This window comes from Salmo salar, chromosome ssa18 (assembly GCF_905237065.1).
Source record: "Salmo salar chromosome ssa18, Ssal_v3.1, whole genome shotgun sequence".
In the NCBI taxonomy this organism is placed as follows: Eukaryota; Metazoa; Chordata; class Actinopteri; order Salmoniformes; family Salmonidae; genus Salmo; species Salmo salar.
Window position 1 is genome coordinate 79,292,755 of NC_059459.1, and position 20,550 is coordinate 79,313,304.

At 41.1% G+C, this 20,550-nt stretch overlaps 2 protein-coding genes across 3 annotated transcripts in view; both read right to left on the reverse strand.

Annotated features, from left to right (window-relative positions):
* LOC106578116 (oocyte zinc finger protein XlCOF6-like) overlaps positions 1-5,463 on the reverse strand; it is a 34,054-nt gene extending 28,591 nt beyond the window's left edge. For both annotated transcript variants that reach the window (XM_045701605.1, XM_014156721.2), the window contains exons 1-2: positions 5,004-5,463; positions 2,877-3,329 (exon numbers count right to left, since the gene is read on the reverse strand). In XM_045701605.1, coding sequence (XP_045557561.1) covers positions 2,877-3,329; positions 5,004-5,169 — 619 coding nt within the window. In that variant the 5' untranslated portion in view covers positions 5,170-5,463. The remainder of the gene's footprint in view (positions 1-2,876; positions 3,330-5,003) is intronic.
* The window catches only part of LOC106578114 (oocyte zinc finger protein XlCOF6.1), a 97,789-nt gene that overhangs the window by 48,234 nt on the left and 29,005 nt on the right, over positions 1-20,550 (reverse strand). The window lies entirely within an intron of this gene.

Genomic DNA, 20,550 nt, shown 5'->3' on the forward strand with positions numbered 1-20,550 from the left:
TGAGCTTTACTCCACTCCAGCCGACGCTTGGCAGCGCACATGGTGATCTTAGGCTTGTGTGCAGCTGCTCGGCCATGGTAGTGAGTGTTGCGACAGAGGACATACAATTTATAAGGAAAACACTCTTCAGCACATTGGCGGTCCCACTCTGTGAGCTTGTGTGGCCTACCACTTCGCGGCTGAGCCGTTGTTGCTCCTAGACCTTTTCACTTCACAATAACAACACTTACAACACTTAGCAGCGCAGAAATTTGACAAACTGACTTGGAAAGTTGGCATCCTATGACGGTGCCACGTTGGAAGTCAATGAGCTCTTCAGTAAGGCCATTCTACTGACAATGTTTGTCTATGGAGATTGCATGGCTGTGTGCTCGATTTTATACACCTGTCAGCAACAGGTGTGGCTGAAATAGCCAAATCCACTAATTTGAAGGGGTGTCCACATGCTGCGGTATACATACTGTATGTGACATCAGGAGGACAAGCAGCAAGAGGGAAAATGTAGTGCTCGTCAGGATAGGGAAATCACCTAGAGAATGACAGAGGCCTCTAGTGACCAAAAGGCAGTATTACCATGGGCAGCGCCATTAAGGGCTTCCACCATTTTAATACAGTCAAGTGGGAGGGACTTCCAACTTCATTGGCTGATCCCTCCTGGTGACCCTGTTGGGAGTCTTAACCTCGACCAGAGACATTATGCTGATAGGGGGCACAGGGGCATGCAGTGTCCAGCTGTGACATCATCTCTCAGAGCAGTCATCCCTCAGGGTCTCAATGCTGCCACCTACTGTATGTCATCTCTCAGGAAAAGTGGGTGTGTCGAAAGGAGTGGGCGTTTCAAAAAGGACCATATAAGGAGAAGTGGGTGTTTCGAAAAGGACCATATAAGGAGAAGTGGGTGTTTAGAAATGAGTATTTTAACACTAGAAGCACTTCAATTTCATAACTACTAGAACCGCTATGACTTGATATTTAAATGTATTTATTTATTGAATGTTTGTTTATTCCATGTAACTCTGTGTTGGTGTTTGTGTCGCACTGCTTTGCTTTATCTTGGCCAGGTCGCAGTTGCAAATGAGAACTTGTTCTCAACTAGCTTACCTGGTTAAATAAAGGTGGGGAAGAAAAAAAAACACCATTTAAAAAAAAGTATTATTATTTATTTTTTGATAACTGAATACCGTCATCTCTGCAGACCATAACTCACGTCCAATAACCCAAAGGTCTCGAGTGTGCACCTTTCAAAACCCCCACTTCTCCTTATATGGTTCCTTTCTAAACCCCCATTTTTCCACAGAGATAAACTGGTAGCTGCATAGAGAATTGGAAGGATGACTGCTCGGAAAGTATTCAGACCCCTTCACTTTTTCCACATATTGTTACGTTACAGCCTTATTCTAAAATTGATTACATTTTCCTCATCAATCTACACATAATATCCCATAATGACAAAGCAAAAACAGTTGTTTTTTTTGGTATTTGTAAAGTTATTTTGGATGATAATTAAGTTTAGTGTTCAAGGTTTCCAAATCTGTATAGCAATCAAGGATCAATTGTTCCTACACTGACCAAAAATATAAACGCAACATGTAAAGTGTTGGTCCCATGTTTCATGAGCAGAAACAAAAGATCACAGAAATTGTCCATATGCACAAAAAACGTATTTCTCTCAAAAAGTTTTCACAAATTTGTTTACATCCCTGTTAGTGAGCATTTCTCCTTTGCCAAGATAATCCATCCATCCGACAGGTGTGCAATATCAAGAAGCTGATTAAACAGCATAATCATTACACAGGTGCACCTTGTGTTGGGGCCAATAAAAGGCCACTATAAAATGTGCAGTTTTGTCACACGAACCCAATGCCACAGATGTCTCAACTTGAGGGAGCGTGCAAATGGCATGTTGACTGCAGGAATGTCCACCAGAGCTGTTGCAAGATAATTAAATGTTAATTTCTCTGCCATAAGCCACCTCCAACATAATTTTGGAGGCATAAGGCATAAGCAACGGACAACAAACACAATTGCATTTTATCTATGGCAATTTGAATGCACAGAAATACCTTGACGAGATCCTGAGGCCCATTGTGGTGCCATTCATCTGCCGCCATCACCTCATGTTTCAGCATGATAATACAAGGCCCCATGTCGCTAGGATCTGTACACAATTCCTGGAAGCTGAAAATGTCCCAGTTCTTCCATGGCCTGTATACTCACCAGACATGTCTCCCATTGAGCATGTTTTGAAATCTCTGGATCGACGCGTACGACAGCGTGTTCCATTTCCCACCAATATCCAGAAACTTCTCACAGCCATGGAAGAGAAGTGGGACAACATTCCACAGGCCACAATCAACAGCCTGATCAACTCTATGCAAAGGAGATGTGTCGCGCTGCATGAGGTAAATGGTCACACCAGATACTGACTTGTTTTTTAAACCACGCCTCTATTTCTTTTTAAAAAATATCTGTGACCAACAGATGCATATGTATATTCCCAGTCATGTGAAATCCATAGATTAGGGCCAAATGTATTTATTTCAATTGACTGATTTCCGTATATATATTTTAACTCAGTAAAATCTTTGAAATTGTTGCATGTTGCGTTGATATTTTTGTTCAGTATAGACAGAGCGTATCACACTTGACCAAATCATCATCCTCAGCTAATCAAAAGGAACGGTTTAGCACCAATGTAGCACTGGAGTCAGAATGGCAACATAAATGTGTGGAGCTGCTGTCCAAGCAAAGGGAAAGCACAGCCACGTCGGGGCTAAAACCACTTCTACAAAATGTTGAAATGGTGATCACAAAGCCTAAACAGTTTATTAATTTACTAGAACTATAGCTAACTATCAGTAGATACACATACTAACCTATTCTACGTAGTTTTATCTCTGGTGTCCTCCCCAGCAGTCTCCGTAGCAGATCATTCTCTTCCTGGTACTCTGCTACAGTTTCCTCAACCGCACCAAGAATCTCCACAGCAGCAGATGCTGTTAAACATTCATTTAACAACACACGAAACGACTGTAGTTTAGACGTTTTCAGTGGACTGAGAGTTGGGTGTTCAGCTAGTATGGCTTCTTGATGTGGGTCCATCTGATCACATTCACTTTTCACACAGGAAGGAGTGAATACGGACTCTATGACATCAGGCTGCAGACGTTGAAGCTGCTCTTCCTCCTGACTGGTCCTGACTTCCTCCTGTTCCTCTTTAATCTGTGTGGTCTCTGGGTCCTCCTGTCCCAGACTGGGGCTCCACTCCTGCTCACAGTGCTGCTGCTCAGGGGGAACCTCCTCTTCAGAGACAGAGAGCTGCAGGGAGTCTGGAGGGAAGGAGAGGAGGAGCAGAGGTTACCTATACAGACTTTAGACATGCCTGAGTCACAATGCCATTTCTAAATGCTTATGTTGACTCAGACAAAAAAACATGTATATATATGTTCCAATGTGAAAAAACAGATATAGAAACATTGACATTCACTGCAGTGTTGAATGGAAACTCAAATGTAGATGACAAAAAAAAACATAACTTTCATATTCAGAAAAAACTAAAATATTATGAGCAGTCAGTGGAAAGTCATAAGCCACATCGACTCGGTACTGGTACCCTGTGTATATATCCATACTGGTACCCTGTGTATACAGCTATACTGGTACCCTGTGTATACAGCTATACTGTGTATATATCCATACTGGTACCCTGTGTATACAGCTATACTGGTACCCTGTGTATACAGCTATACCGGTACCCCGTGTATACAGCTATACTGGTACCCCGTGTATACAGCTATACTGGTACCCCGTGTATACAGCTATACTGGTACCCCGTGTATACAGCTATACTGGTACCCCGCGTATACAGCTATACTGGTACCCCGCGTATACAGCTATACTGGTACCCCGTGTATACAGCTATACTGGTACCCTGTGAAAACAGCTATACTGGTACCCTGTGAAAACAGCTATACTGGTACCCTGTGTATATATCCATTCTGGTACACTGTGTATATATCCATTCTGGTACCCCGTGTATATATATCCATACTGGTACCCTGTGTATACAGCTATACTGGTACCCCGTGTATACAGCTATACTGGTACCCCGTGTATACAGCTATACTGGTACCCCGTGTATACAGCTATACTGGTACCCCGTGTAAACAGCTATACTGGTACCCCGTGTATACAGCTATACTGGTACCCCGTGTATACAGCTATACTGGTACCCCGTGTATACAGCTATACTGGTACCCTGTGAAAACAGCTATACTGGTACCCGGTGTATATATCCATTCTGGTACACTGTGTATATATATCCATTCTGGTACCCCGTGTATATATATCCATACTGGTGCCCTGTGTATACAGCTATACTGGTACCCTGTGTATACAGATATTCTGGTACCCTGTGTATATATCCATTCTGGTACACTGTGTATATATCCATTCTGGTACCCCGTGTATATATATCCATACTGGTACCCTATGTATACAGCTATACTGGTACCCTGTGTATACAGCTATACTGGTACCCTGTGTATATATCCATACTGGTACCCCGTGTATACAGCTATACTGGTACCCTGTGTATACAACAGTATTGTTACTCATTGTCAGAGTTCTCCACAGGATTTTTTAACAAGGTGGTGCTACTGAGTACGAGGGACATAAGTAAGCATTTCACTGTTAGTTTATGAAGCATGTGACAAATACAATCAAATGCGAAGGCTTTAGATAAGTAATAAAATATGCAGACAACTATATAATCATAGGCCTACGTAATAATTGTTCATGGCTTTAATGGTTTATTTAATCTAGTAAATTACACATTCGCAGATAAAAGCTTGATTGCTGTAGTCCTGTAGACCAATATATACAGTAGTTAGGTAGGTAGAACAACCAAAAAACATTTGGTTGAAATTGTGATCTCTATTTACCTAAGCATTTTACTAATTGAGTATAACTATAGCTACCTATCAGTATATCTACATACGTACCTGTTCTACATAGTTGAACCTCTGATGTGATCTCCAGCAATCTCCGTAGCCGATCATTCTCCTCCTGGTATTTCACTACCGTTTTCTCAACTTCCCCGAAAATCTCCACAGCAGCCGCCGTTAAACGCTCATTTAAAAACACACGAAACGACTGTAGTTTAGACATATTTCAGACGACTGGGAGTTGGGTAGCCTATTTAGTCTTTCTTTACTCCACAAAAATAACGTTCAAAATCAAAACAGAGTCACCTCAGAGAGGAATGGCGAAGCGAGAGGTTACACTCTCGCCTAAATCTGTCCAAAATTACATCGATGCGTTTCAATGGGTTTATTTCGGACCTAATCTTGTCGCCTGCATTCCTACTTTTGGGACAACGACTTCTATTGTCTGGACTGAGTGACATGAGCATCTCATCATTAAATACAGATCTCTGTTCACCTCCAGTCCTACTTCCGTGTTCCAGTCGAGGAATGATTTTAAACTCCTTGGTTCTTCTGGAACCCGGAAACAGACAACAGCGTCGCCAGATGGATGGGGGTTTATTATTGTGCAAAACAGCCAGCCGAAAGCCAGAGGTGTACAGTGGTGGGGAAAAGTATTTGATCCCCTGCTGATTTTGTTCATTTGCCCACTTACAAAGAAATGATCAGTCTATAATTTTAATGGTAGGTTTATGTGAACAGTGAGGGACAGAATAACAACAAAAAATCCAGAAAAATGCATGTCAAAAATGTTATAAAATCAAATCAAATCAAATCAAATTTATTTTTATATAGCCCTTCGTACATCAGCTGATATTCTCAAAGTGCTGTACAGAAACCCAGCCTAAAACCCCAAACAGCAAGCAAAGCATGTGAAAGAAGCACGGTGGCTAGGAAAAACTCCCTAGGAAAAACTCCCTAGAAAGGCCAAAAACCTAGGAAGAAACCTAGAGAGGAACCAGGCTATGAGGGGTGGCCAGTCCTCTTCTGGCTGTGCAGGGTGGATATTAAAACAGAACATGGTCAAAATGTTAAAATGTTAAAATGTTCATAAATGACCAGCATGGTCAAATAATAATAATCATAGTGATTATTTGTGATGATTTGCATTTTTATGAGGGAAATAAATATTTGACCCCTCTGCAAAACATGACTTAGTACTTGGTGGCAAAACCCTTGTTGGCAATCACAGAGGTCAGACGTTTCTTGTTGTTGGCCACCAGGTTTGCACACATCTCAGGAGGGATTTTGTCCCACTCCTCTTTGCAGATCTTCTCCAAGTCATTAAGGTTTCGAGGCTGACGTTTGGCAACTCGAACCTTCAGCTCCCACCACAGATTTTCTATGGGATTAAGGTCTGGAGACTGGCTAGGCCACTCCAGGACCTTAATGTGCTTCTTCTTGAGCCACTCCTTTGTTGCCTTGGCCGTGTGTTTTGGGTCATTGTCATGCTGGAATACCCATCCACGACCCATTTTCAATGCCCTTGCTGAGGGAAGGAGGTTCTCACCCAAGATTTGACAGTACATGGCCCGTCAAATGATGCGGTGAAGTTGTCCTGTCCCCTTAGCAGAAAAACACCCCCAAAGCATAATGTTTCCACCTCCATGTTAGACGGTGGGGATGGCGTTCTTGGGGTCATAGGCAGCATTCCTCCTCCTCCAAACACGGCGACTTGAGTTGATGCCAAAGAGCTCCATTTTGGTCTCATCTGACCACAACACTTTCACCAGTTGTCCTCTGAATCATTCAGATGTTCATTGGCAAACTTCAGACGGGCATGTATATGTATTCTTGAGCAGGGGGACCTTGCGGGCACTGCGGAATTTCAGTCCTTCACGGCGTAGTGTGTTACCAATTGTTTTCTTAGTGACTATGGTCCCAGCTGCCTTGAGATCATTGACAAGATCCTCCCGTGTAGTTCTGGGCTGATTCCTCACCGTTCTCATGATCATTGCAACTCCACGAGGTGAGATCTTGCATGGAGCCCCAGGCCGAGGGAGATTGACAGTTCTTTTGTGTTTCTTCCATTTGCTCATCATCGCACCAACTGTTGTCACCTTCTCACCAAGCTGCTTGGCGATGGTCTTGTAGCCCATTCCAGCCTTGTGTAGGTCTACAATCTTGTCCCTGACATCCTTGGAGAGCTCTTTGGTCTTGGCCATGGTGGAGAGTTTGGAATCTGATTGATTGATTGCTTCTGTGGACAGGTGTCTTTTATACAGGTAACAAACTGAGATTAGGAGCACTCCCTTTAAGAGTGTGCTCCTAATCTCAGCTCGTTACCTGAATAAAAGACACCTGGGAGCCAGAAATCTTTCTGATTGTGAGGGGGTCAAATACTTATTTCCCTCATTAAAATGCAAATAAATTTATAACATTTTTGACATGCGTTTTTCTCGATATTTTTGTTATTATTCTGTCTCTCACTGTTCAAATAAACCTACCATTAAAATTATAGACTGATCCTTTCTTTATCAGTGGGCAAACGTACAAAATCAGCAGGGGATTAAATACTTTTCCCCCCCACTGTATACTACAAAGCATGTCCCTGAGTTAGCCAGCTAACTTGCCTAAATATTCTCAATTTACAAAAATATATTTAAGCTTGAAATGGGCATGGTCAGTTTGACCCCCCCCAATCAGTGGAGGCTGGTGGGAGGAGCTATAGGGCTGGAATGGCTGGAATGGAATTAATGGTTTCCACATGTGATATGTTTTTCACCATTCCATTGATTCCATTCCAGCCATTACAATGAGGCTGTCCTCCTATAGCTCTTCCCACCAGCCTCCACTGCCCTCAGTAGTAAAGTAGTAAAGGGAAACAATAACTACATGTAGACCAACAGTGGTTTTCATCAGTATAGGATGATGTGGGAGAATCAATTGATCATCAGGAGTCAACTGTATATCATTTCTCCATATACGAGATTAAATCAATATCATCACAATGAGCAACATTAGGACAAAATTGATGAGAAATGCTCTTGGAGAGATGTATTTTCTGGAAAGTATAGCTACCATTTTTTTATGAATCAATAACATCAGTCAAAAACATTCTCTCAATACCCTGAGAGACATTCCAAAATAAATGACCAGATATTCAGATATTATTTAAGTGATCATGCCCAAGATGTTGGTGTTTGCAGAATATATTGGCATGTGTGTTAACAGCAAGGTTTATACAAATCTCTGGTGTTGAAAACTAAATGTTAGACTAAAAGTAATGTGAGAAAATGTCTAGATGCTTTTTATAGTGGAGATCAAGTTTATAAATTGTTTAGTTGGGTTGCTCAGTGGATTGGATGGAACAGAGTAAATAGGCATTTTAACATCATAGATTTAGCCGGTGGTAACTTGTGTAATAGACACCGGCTGTAATGCGGTTTTAACCAATCAGCATTCAGGATTAGACCCTCCCGTTGTATAATCTGTTGTTATTCTACTGTTATTCTACTGTTATTCTATTATTATTCTACTGTTATTCTACTGTTATTCTATTGTTATTCTACTGTTATTCTACTGTTATTCGATTGTTACTGTATTGAGCATATATTTTTGTACTTACTTTTTTATTTTATAATGTTGTTGTCAAGAGGTGAACCATGAGGTAAGCATGTCATTGTACTATGTACTGTACACCAGGGCTGTTCAATGGGCAGGATTCAGTTATGTTTTTAACAACACCTGGGTCACACATGGGAGACAGCCTGGTTACAAAACCAATACAGTCAACTTTCACTCTGTGTAAAACACCTACACGGGCGCCCGGGCCAGATGAATAGAACCACCTGTGTCCATCCTGGAGGGACAAAACACTTCTGGTTTCCATCCACTCCTTCTAATCAGGGACTCATTCTAAATAGCACAATAATGAAAACGCCAGTTTACTTCAAAACTAGCAGTCGTTCAATTTTCTTGTGTAACAGTTAAGATAATGGGACAATTCAGAGTACCAGGCAGTATCCCATCCATGGATTGAGGTACATTTTCCAAGGCTATGTTGAGGTAAAAATCGGAGTAGAATATTTGTGAGTATGATGCTTGTATGGATATCAACCCCAATACATATGCATGTCATCTACACCAATCAATTGCATTACAGCAGAGAACTGTATGCAATGACGTGATGCTCATGTAACTCCGCCCTAAAAATGGGAGTCGTCGCAAAGGCCAGAAATAAGGCGACAAGTTTTACGTCCGAAAATAGCCCATTGCTACGGAAGTCCAGCGAGGACATATGAATAAAAAATAAAAAAAAGTTCCCTCTTTATGTCGAGATCACGACCTCTTTATCTCATCATTACAACATAACAAAAGTTATGTCAATATCACAATCTCTTTATCTCATGAGCACGACATAACAAAAGTTATGCCAATATCACGACCTCTTTATCTCATGATCACAACATAACAAAAGTTGTTTTGTCAAGATCACAAAATAATCAAAACTACCACGCATCAATAATCCATTTATTCAGGAGCATGATAACCACTTCCTCAAGGAGCCCTGTGCCTGCATTTATGCAATGCAGGTTATTTAAGCCCTGAACGATGCCTGACAGGCAGCCCTGTCTCCCAGGCTGTGTGCCACCTAGGGTGACCACATGTCCTGGATTGTGTGAGACAGTCCCGCATTTTGTCCCTTTGTCCTGCGTCCCACAACCAAACAATCATGTCCCACATTTAACTAGCATATTTCTCTAAATCCTTTTGGGCTAAATTCAAGCTAAGCTTGGAGAGGACAGCTAGTCCCAACTACACACAAAAAGCGGGACAAAAACATTATTTTTCACTAAAGTACTGCACTGGGCCTTTACTATTCTTGTATTAGCAGACCGATATAGCCGTCTGTAGCGCGGGCTACGTTGTTAGGGCGGAGAGACATGTATCTTGGTCAGTATATCCATTATCTTTGCTCCAGCTAATTTTGAAGAGGACGGTAGGCCCAACGACTTACAAAACATGTTGTTCTGATGAAGATCTACCACAGTAAGTAAATGGCCATATTAGACTGAAAGATATAAAGTCATTTCATCAAACTTGTGAGGCTCTCTCCGTGTTCATTAGTTGCTCATATTAACACCTTTGCTGCTACTTCTCTCAATCCCATTTTAAAAAGTCTCCCTTCCTAACTTTTTTACATTCCCTAAGACCAACCAGAAATGTTTCCTTGGCCAAATATTCTCAGATTTTGTGGTCTGTAGTTTCTGCATCACCAAATATTTGCGCAGGCAAAAGAGTAAGCTAGGTGCACTTCAATTGTTTGTTTTGGTGCAGCAGACTGCACGGGTATGGTGCTGCGGGAGTGACGTACTCCATCACTTCTCACAATGGTTCTCGTTTAATAAAGTTAGATCAAAGCTGAATCAATGTCTTGGAAGATCACATAATGATTCATTCATATTCTACATAACAATATCCATTATTGTTACTCCAAAAAACACCACCTCATTTCTTATGAAACAGGATCTAAACACATATTTCCCATGCAACTGCTTGAGATCAATTGGTCGGCATGGAGACACAGTTTGGACATTTCACTGATAAAACGTGAAGAACTATCATTCACGATTGACAGTGAGGATAGCATGGCCTTTTTTTTTAATTAGGAATGCGTAACTTGGTGTTTGATGGTATAAAATAAATTTGAAAAACTCTTGAGACAATATGTGTCGGCATAGGCAGACGTTTGCAATTGGAGGATGCGTTTTATGCATATTCCATAATGATATTCAATAGGCTACAAACATTGAGAAATTAGGACATTATTTAGATTTGTATTGCTCTCCAGCACCTAAACAATTTGCACTTCCTCCGTGAGTGGGAGTTGGATTTGTGTGTGTGTGTGGAGGGGTGCTGACAAATGTTTTTATTAATGTAGGCTACGCTGTCCCGCAAAATCATTATGTTGTCCCGCATTTGGGTATTTTAAATGCGGTCAACTTAGTGCCGCCCCCAAGACCACAGCCAATCGCATGCAAGGAACAACGCAACTAACTTGGCTAGTCTTGTGAGCTAGCTAGTTAGCTAGGTAGTCTCGTTAGCTAGCTAGTTAGCTAGGTAGTCTCGTTAGTTAGCTAGTTAGCTAGGTAGTCTTGGGAGCTAGCTAGTTAGCTAGGTAGTCTCGTTAGCTAGCTGGCAAGTTATCTGTGCTAGTTGTTAGCTTGCATAACTGATATGTGTATAATTATAAGGGACACTTCATGTTTTGTGGATAATATAACAATTTACAGTGGGTGAGCTCAATTCTTGACAGGCTGATCAGATTCAATTTCAGCCTCAGAGGCTGATAAATCAGGATGCTGCCTTGTAGACTGTTTCATATGTAAGGCTCCTTGCAGCCTACAAGCAGCACCCTGATTTATCAGCCTCTGAGGTGGCTATTGAATCTGAGCAGCTTGTCAGGAATGGAGCTTGCCGACTCTGTAAATGCATTATATTATCCGGACTACATGAACTGTCCCTTACAACTATACACATATCAGTTATGCAAGCTAACAACCAGCATAGATAATAAACTAGCTAGCTAGCTAACAAGACTACCTAGATAACTAGCAAGTTCGCTCACAAGACTAGCCAAGTTAGCTGCATTGTTGCTTGCATACGATTGGCTGTGGTCTTGGTGTTGGCACACAGCCTGGGAGACAGTACAGCCTGGGAGACAGTACAGCCTGGGAGACAGTACAGCCTGGGAGACAGTACAGCCTGGGAGACAGGACTGCCTGCCAGGCATCGTTCAGGGCTTATATGCCCCACGAGGATTTAGATGCCCCAAGAGCTTGCTAACATTATAACTTATAAACTACTTTTGTTATGCCGTGATCATGAGATAAATAAGTTGTGATCTCGACATAACAAAGGATTATTTTATTTATTTATATGTCCTCTCTGGACTTCCGTACATAGAAACGCATCGGGCTTATTTTTGACAGACTTTTGGCGAGAGTAAAACTTCTCGCTTCACCTCTTCCTCTCCGATTACAGTTAAAAAAGGACTTTGACTAACACCCCACGATTTATTTATGCTACAGTGCCTTCAGAAACTATTCATACCACAGGAGGTTGGTGGCAATTTCATTGAGCTAACTCAATTCACACCCTGGAGTCAATACTTTGTAAAAGCACCTTTGGCAGCGATTACAGCTGTGAGTCTTTCTGGGTAAGTCTCAAAGAGCTTTCCACAACTGGATTGTGCAACATTTGCCCATTATTCTTTTCACAATTCTTCAAGCTCTGTCAAATTGTTTGTTGATCATTGCTAGACAACCATTTTCAGGTCTTACCATAGATTTTCAAGTAGATTTATGTCCAAACTGTAACTCGGCCACTCGGGAACATTCACTGTCTTCTTAGTAAGCAACTCCAGTGTAGATTTGTGTTTTAGGTTATTGTCCTGTCTTCTTGGGTATGACACTACAAGCTTGGCACACCTGTATTTGGGGAGTTTCTCCCATTCATCTCTGCAGATCCTCTCAAGCTCTGTCAGGTTGGATGGGGAGCTTCGCTGTACAGGTATTTTCAGGTCTCTCCAGAGATGTTAGATCGGGTTCAAGTCCGGGCTCTGGCTGGGCCACTCAAGGACATTCTGAGACTTGTCCCGAAGCCACTCCTGCATTGTCTTGGCTGTGTGCTTAGGGTCGTTGTCCTGCCCCCAGTCTGAGGTCCTGAGTGCTCTGGAGCAGGTTTTCATCAAGGATCTCTCTGTACTTTGCTCCATTCATCTTTCCCTCGATCCTGACTAGTCTTCCAGTCCCTGCTGCTGAAAACCATCCCCACAGCATGATTCTGCCACCACCATGCTTCACCGTAGGGATGGTGCCAGGTTTCCTCCAGACGTGAAGCTTGGCATTCAGGCCAAAGAGTTCAATCTTGGTTTCATCAGACCAGAGAAAAAGGTGCCTTTTGGCAAACTCCAAGCGGGCTGTCATGTGCCTTTTACTGAGGAGTGGCTTCTGTCTGGCCATTTTGATTGGTGGAGTGCTGCAGAAATGGTTGTCCTTCTGGAAGGTTCTCCCATCTCCACAGAGGAACTCTGGAGCTCTGTCAGAGTCACCATCAGGATCTTGGTCACCTCCCTCAACAAGGCCCTTCTCCCCTTATTGCTTAGTTTAGCTGGGCGGCCAGCTGTATGAAGAGTCATGGTTTTAAACTTCTTCCATTTAAGAATGATGGACGCCACTGTATTCTTGGGGACCTCCCCAGATCTGTGCCTTGACACAATCCTGTCTCAGCGCTCTACAGACAATTCATGGCTTGGTTTTTGCTTTGACATGCACTTTCAACTGTGGGACCTTATATAGACAGGTGTGTGTCTTTCCAAATCATATCCAATCAATTGAATTTACCACAGGTGGGCTCCAATCAAGTAGTAGAAACATCCATGAGTATCAATGGAAACAGGATGCACCTGAGCTCAATTTCTAGTCTCATAGCAAAGGGTTTGAATATGCAAATAAGGTATTTCTGTTTTTTATATTTAATACATTTGCAAATATTTCTAAAAACCTATTTTGGCTTTGTTATTATGGGGTATTTCGTGTAGATTGATGAGGGGAAAAAATTATTAATCAATTTTAGAATAATGCTGTAAGGTAACAAAATGTCAAAAAACGTAAGGGGGTCTGATTATTCGCAAAGTATTTAGACCCCTTGACTTTTTCCACATTTTGTAATGATAACAACACAAGGCTACAACAACAAACTGAGTTATAGGCTACTGATCACATATATTTGCCAGCTCCATGTAGGCTATACAAGAGGCACAAATTGATTTGCAACGACTCCAGTAATATCGTCATTTCAACATATCTATTTTATCAAATGCTAGGCTACGGTAGCCTACAATGGCATATACATATTAATAGCCTACTTGATGGCCAACAGATGCAAATGCAGCCTATCATTCTCCACATTTAATATGCTTTTCATGGTGGACTTTTTCCCATAACACAAGCACACGAGGGAGTTCCATAACGTCCATGTCAAACGTCCAATTGCGCAGCTCTCCAGACCCTTGAACTGAGCATGAGTGAAACACCTTCGCTTGATATTGTTATCTATAATAAGAGGTCGTGATCCCTAAGTTAAGCCCTCTAGTGCGCCTCCTAAGGTCGTTTCCAATGCTTTGTCGCCATTATATCAGTTCTGGCGAATGAATATTTTTTATGGAATAAAAATAAAAGGTGTCTCCATAATGACCCATCTAAATAGACTACCTACAACTGGTAACAAAAAATGTTTTAAAAAAAGTTGGCACGATGTGTGCCGCTCCGTTTCTGTGATTCAGCTGCCTCTGCTGCAGGACTCTCTCTCTCAGTGCTCTCAACACACACACCACTCCGATCCTCCCCGCCATTCAATGACTGAACAAGGCAGTTAACTCTGAACAAGGCAGTTAACCCTGAACAAGGCAGTTAACCCTGAACAAGGCAGTTAACCCTTGAACAAGGCAGTTAACCCTGAACAAGGCAGTTAACCCTGAACAAGGCAGTTAACCCTGAACAAGGCAGTTAACCCTTGAACAAGGCAGTTAACCCTGAACAAGGCAGTTAACCCTGAACAATGCAGTTAACCCTGAACAAGGCAGTTAACCCTGAACAAGGCAGTTAACCCTGAACAAAGCAGTTAACCCACTGTTCCTAGGCCGTCATTGTAAATAAGAATTTGTTCTTAACTGACTTGAATAGTTAAATAAATGTTAAATAAAATAACAAAACTCATTTAAAAAACTCACTAACAGCCTGCTTACTGCGTGATAGTCTGCAGGTCACAGTGAAATATATATATATATTTTTTGTTATGCAATGGCAGCCGCGGTTCAATTTAGAAGTTGCCCAAAAACCTGCCACCAGCGATCAATACATTTTCACCCGCGACATCGTTTCAAAGTAGCCTAAAAACGACGAACATGGCAACCCTGCTTCCGCATCGTTTTCGTCTTCTTCTGTTTGTATCAGCGGATGGAGAGCCTATTAACACACTACAGTGCCCCCAGGTGGATCGGGTTTTACTACAAGGTACAGACCAGTAATAATGTTAAGAAATAACTACAATGCAGCGAACCCGTTACAATATGTAAGAGTGATCTAGGATGATCATTTCCTGCATGAAATGAATTGAAAGACAACACGGGCAATTCCTGACAACTTCAACTGCTTGGAACTGAAGTGAAATGGGGAAAGAGGGATACCTAGTCAGTTGTACAACTGAATTGTGTCTTCTGCATTTAACTTAACCCCTCTGAATCAGAGGTGAATGGGGTTGCCATAATCGACATCCACGGCACTCAGTGGGTTAACTGCTGTCACGTCCTGGCCAGTATAAGGGTTAATTGGTATTGTAGTTTGGTCAGGACGTGGCAGAGGGTATTCGTTTTATGGTATTCGGGGTGGTGTGTTTGTTGTAGGGGATTTGATTTGTTTATTCCGGGGTTTTTGGGCACTGTTCCTTGTCTAGCGTGTATGAGCCTGAGAAGACTGTTCGGTGATCGTGAGTTTGTTTTGTTGTTTTTGTGTTCATTTTGATTTAATAAATGATCAAAATGAACAAACACAGTCCTGCTGCATTTTGGTCCTCCTTCACCGACGATAATCGTGACAACTGCCTTTCTCAGGAGTAGAACAACAGATTTTTACGTTTTTACGGGGATTTGATCCAGCAACCTTTCGGTTACTGGCCCAACACTCTAACCACTAAGCTACCTGCCAGCGTGCACTAAACAAGAGAATTCCATTACAGGAGATATTACAAAGAATGTTATTGAATTGGGGCTGGAAGAACACTGTAGTTCACTTAAAACAGAATTTACACTTATACAACATGCACTTATCAGGCAGGAGTCTATATATATATAGTATATCATTACTTCCTGAAAGATTGAAATAACAATTTATTAGCAGTAATAGGTGAAAATGGATGAGAGACACTCTTGGAAAGAAGTATACATGTTTCACTATCACTAACATCAGTCTGACCATGTTCTCATCACCCTGAGAGACATTACATTTACGTCATTTAGCAGACGCTCTTATCCAGAGCGACTTACAAGACAAACCACCAGGACTTCCTGTTTCTAATGAAGGAGGGACCTGTGAGTTTCCAACAAGACCATCACTGTTTAATGAGTAAAAAGTAAACAAGTAACTAAAAAGTAAACAAGAAGAAAATAATTTCAGCGAAAACCAGATTGTGTGTTAAGGCTTAGTTATAGTGAAACATGCCATTTGTCAAAATAAAAATAGTTAACTTAAGTTTACAAAAATGTAATTGGTTCTACTACGATGTTGAAAAACATCCAACAAAATGTGGAGACCAAACTTTATTTTTCAATTTCAACTTTATTTTAGAAGTAATAGGGCATTATTTAAGAAAAGTGCAAGACTGGGAATATATTTTGGCCACAACTGTATCTGTTCATTTGGTGAAGTTTCTTTCCGAAAGACTGAGGTGGACATCCTGCCTTTTAATTCCCATGGTGGGCTGGGATTCAATGGTGGGTTGGGATCCAATAGTGGTCTGCTATCAAGTCCTACTGTGTCACTGCTTACAGCTGAGCTGTGGCTGGAGGCATTGTTTTGATTATCTGGAGGGTCACAGGGAATGTAGAGACCCTTAATGTGGGTCACAGTGACAAAAGGTTTGAGATCCACTGGTTTAGAGTCACTTTCTCTGTTCTCCACAGTCTGGGTTTGGGGAAGAGTCAAGGACCAAAGTGGGTCCTCCTGATCACATTCACTTTTCACACAGGAAGGAGTGAATATGGAGTCTTTGGTAACAAAGACTCCATTTTATTTTTATGCATGCCAGCAAAGCCACTACACAACACAACACTAAACAATACATTAATTGCACTATAACGGTGACAAAAGGTGCCCACAAACTGTTAGGACCTACATTAAGCTGTACTAACAGCAGATCTTTCTTTTCAGCACCATGGAGTGAATCCTTACCACCGCTACACCTGGCTATCAGCGAAACAGTTAATTCAGTCTCATTTACTGCCTTTTAAAAAAAACAAAGCTGATATGGCTGACTTGCTTAAACAAATGTGGTTTCTACTGACAATTGAGATGTACAAACTATGGCATAAGGGAACGATGAGCGGTTAAGAGGCCATCTGTAATTTCGATTAAGACATTAATGAGCGAGCTAGGACGGACGTAGTCAATATAACTATTTGTTCAGCACTTTTGAAATGTACAGCGACAGAATTCAGAACATGGGCCATTCTTACAGTATTCTCCATGTACACCAAGTCAGAACCGTAGGATAAATAAATGTGGCATACAATGAAAGCTCTTACAATATTCAATGATTACATTTATCTAAAACAGGCTATAGGCTACATGTGCACCATCAAGTCAGAACAGTAGGAGAAGTTATGAGGGAGGAAAGGGACCTAATTATTAGGGTGAGACACATGGGCTACTAATAGCTTACTACACAACATACACTTAATATTACTTTCTTAGCCACAGTATACACATCTCCCTGGTATATTACATCAGCCCGCCACAAGGAGTCGCTAGAGCATGATGAGACAAGGACATCCCGGCTGGCCAAACCCTCCCCTAACCCGGACAGTGCTGGGCAAATTGTGTGCAGCCTCATGGGTATCTATAAATGGTATAATTCTGAGAGGTTGTACGTCCTCCACCCACTGGAGGACAACTACTATCGCCAACAGTTCAACTGAGTATACTGACAGTTCACCTGTTAGTCTTCTACATATCTGCACCTAAAATCAGGAACGTAAACACCTGCTCCTTTGCGCCCACTATCTGGGTCCTTGGATCCATCTGTGAAAAGCGGTAAAAATGCATAAAAACTTCTACAAACGTAATTATCAACCACTTTCCCTATATCACTGACTTCTGGCCAATTTTATATTTTCTCTACCAAGGTTAGATCAACAACAGGATCTGGGGGTAACCATGGAGGAGCACCCACTATCCCCACAGAATGGCCAACCTCTAACTTCCACAAACCACTCTCATCAGCAATCTTTCCAACTGTTGTAGGAGAATTTCCATGACATAATGGGGATTTTCCATTACCTATACTATTTTCCAGAAGCAGTAATCAGAATCCATATGCGGTAAACTATTAGGTATGTGTAAGCAGAATGAAGGATGACTTCATGTGAGTGTACAGAGCAGCATCAACCACAGGGTTGATCATGAGACATGAAGAAACAGAACGTAAGCAGAATCTATGTGGACGTGGCAGGCTGGATCAATACAGACTTGACTGTTCTGAGTCATGTCTCATCCTGTGGAGACTGCTGAACATGCAGATGGGTTAATCATTCATAGGCAACATAGGCCTGAACTGGTGAAGTCCAGTGACTGTGTACTTTAGCCAATCAATACTAGAACCACAAGCCATGTATACAGTGGGGGGAAAAAGTATTTGATCCCCTGCTGATTTTGTACGTTTGCCCACCGATAAAGAAAGGATCAGTCTATAATTTTAATGGTAGGTTTATTTGAACAGTGAGAGACAGAATAACATAAAAAATATCCAGAAAAACGCATGTCAAAAAATGTGGGAGACATGTTCCATACTGGAAAGACATGTTTGTATTATTAATCACGTAATATTAGAAATGCACCTATATTAGGAACATTTATATGCAACAAATGTATTTTTATTTTTTTATATTACAACTGTGGTGTCGCCACCAATATAATCTAAACTTGTGCAAGATAAGTCAGATGTGGACGTTAAACAAGCCAGCATTGAGACAGAACAATAATGGTGGCGCAAGGCCAAGGGGTGTTAATCATTTACATAGAAAGAAGTGACTATGTATGTTATGAAAGAGTGGAAATGTATAAAAGCTGAGTACTGAGACTGGAGAGATCAGTTCTTCCATGGTATTGCTCGGCTTCTGTTACTTTTGTAATAAAGTCTAATTGAATTTTTACAAGTTCCGGTATCTGAGAAATATTTGATTCAATATTTCCACAACACTGTCCAACCAAAAACTACTGCCTTGTTTACTAGTATATCCACAACACTGTCCAACCAAAAACGACTGCCTTGTTTACTAGTATATCCACAACAGGCATCTAGAACAGTAGCAGTGCGATGCTCAACCTCTCAGTCTAACCCAATTAGTTAATGACCATTTTTTACACCATATTTCCAAAGGCATCTCACCTGCCTCTACTAGTATGGCACTTACATATGTTGGTTTAAATGCACCAATACATATCTTTAAAGCTATATACTGGTCCAGCCATGGTAGCCAAGTCTTCACACATGTTCCATAAACTATACAACCGTAATCAATTGATGTCCTGATCAGAGCTCTATAAATATCCAACAAAGATTGGCTGTCAGCACCCAATTCATAACCAGAGACCGAACGCATAAGATTCACCACCTTCTTACACCATGTTTCAACACTTTATGACATTATCTTTTCATGTATATCGCTCACTGAACCATAGAACCAAATATTTCTACTTAGAAACCTTCCCAATAAGCGGTCCATACAGAATCAACTGTATATTATCAGCAACTTTCCTCTTCGAGAAGAACAATACACAGCAAGACATCGCCACTGACAATTTAAATCCACGGTCAATCGACCATCCCGTGTTCTACTCAAAGAATTGTAGAGAACTCCTTGGTTCTAGAATAGATGTTGACGAAGCCAGAAAAAAACAACAGCGCCCCCAGCTGGATGGGAGTTTACTGTGCAAGGCAGCCTACAGACCAGTAGTAAAGGAAAACGACGACTACATGTAGACAAACAGTGGTTATCATCAGTATAGGAGGATCTGGGAGAATCAATTATTAATCAGGGATCGACTCTATATGAGATTAAATCAATATCATGAATGAGCAGCATAAGGTTAGAGTTGATGGGAAATACTCTCAGATAAAAGCAAGGCAATTTCTTGAAAGCATATTTAAAAAAATATCACAATTTTTATATAATCAGTGGTTTTACTACAAGGTCCAGACCAGTAATAATGGAATAGATAACTACACGAGGGGAAACAGTTACAGAAAGTAATAGGGGAATCTAGGATTGAACAAAAAAATTGTTTCCCTGATGTGTTAGACACAGACTCCTCCCTGTGACTAAATATGGAAGTCAGGATCACAACAAATTGCTCTCTTCCAGCCATGCTTTTCTCCAAAACAGAATGCCCAACCAAACTGACAGGCAACAACTTTGTTTTGATACATTCTTTAAGAATTCTAACCCAGATTAACAAGTGGTCCTTTGTAGCTTAATTGGTAGAGCATGGCGTTTGTAATTCATGCACGATTGTAAGTTGCTTTGGATAAAATCATGTGCTAAATGGCATATATATTATTCTATTATTAAACATGTTTATGAGGTGACCTTTTAAAAAAAATTCATTTAACCTTTATTTTTATCAGGGAGTCATACTTAGACCAAGGTCTCTTTTACAGATGAGCTCTGAATTACAGAAAATACACACATCAAAATGAAAATACAAAATGCAAGCAGAAAGAAAAACACGGTCATTAAAAACTAAAACACCTACAACACCTCTGTACACACTCCAATATGTTTCAA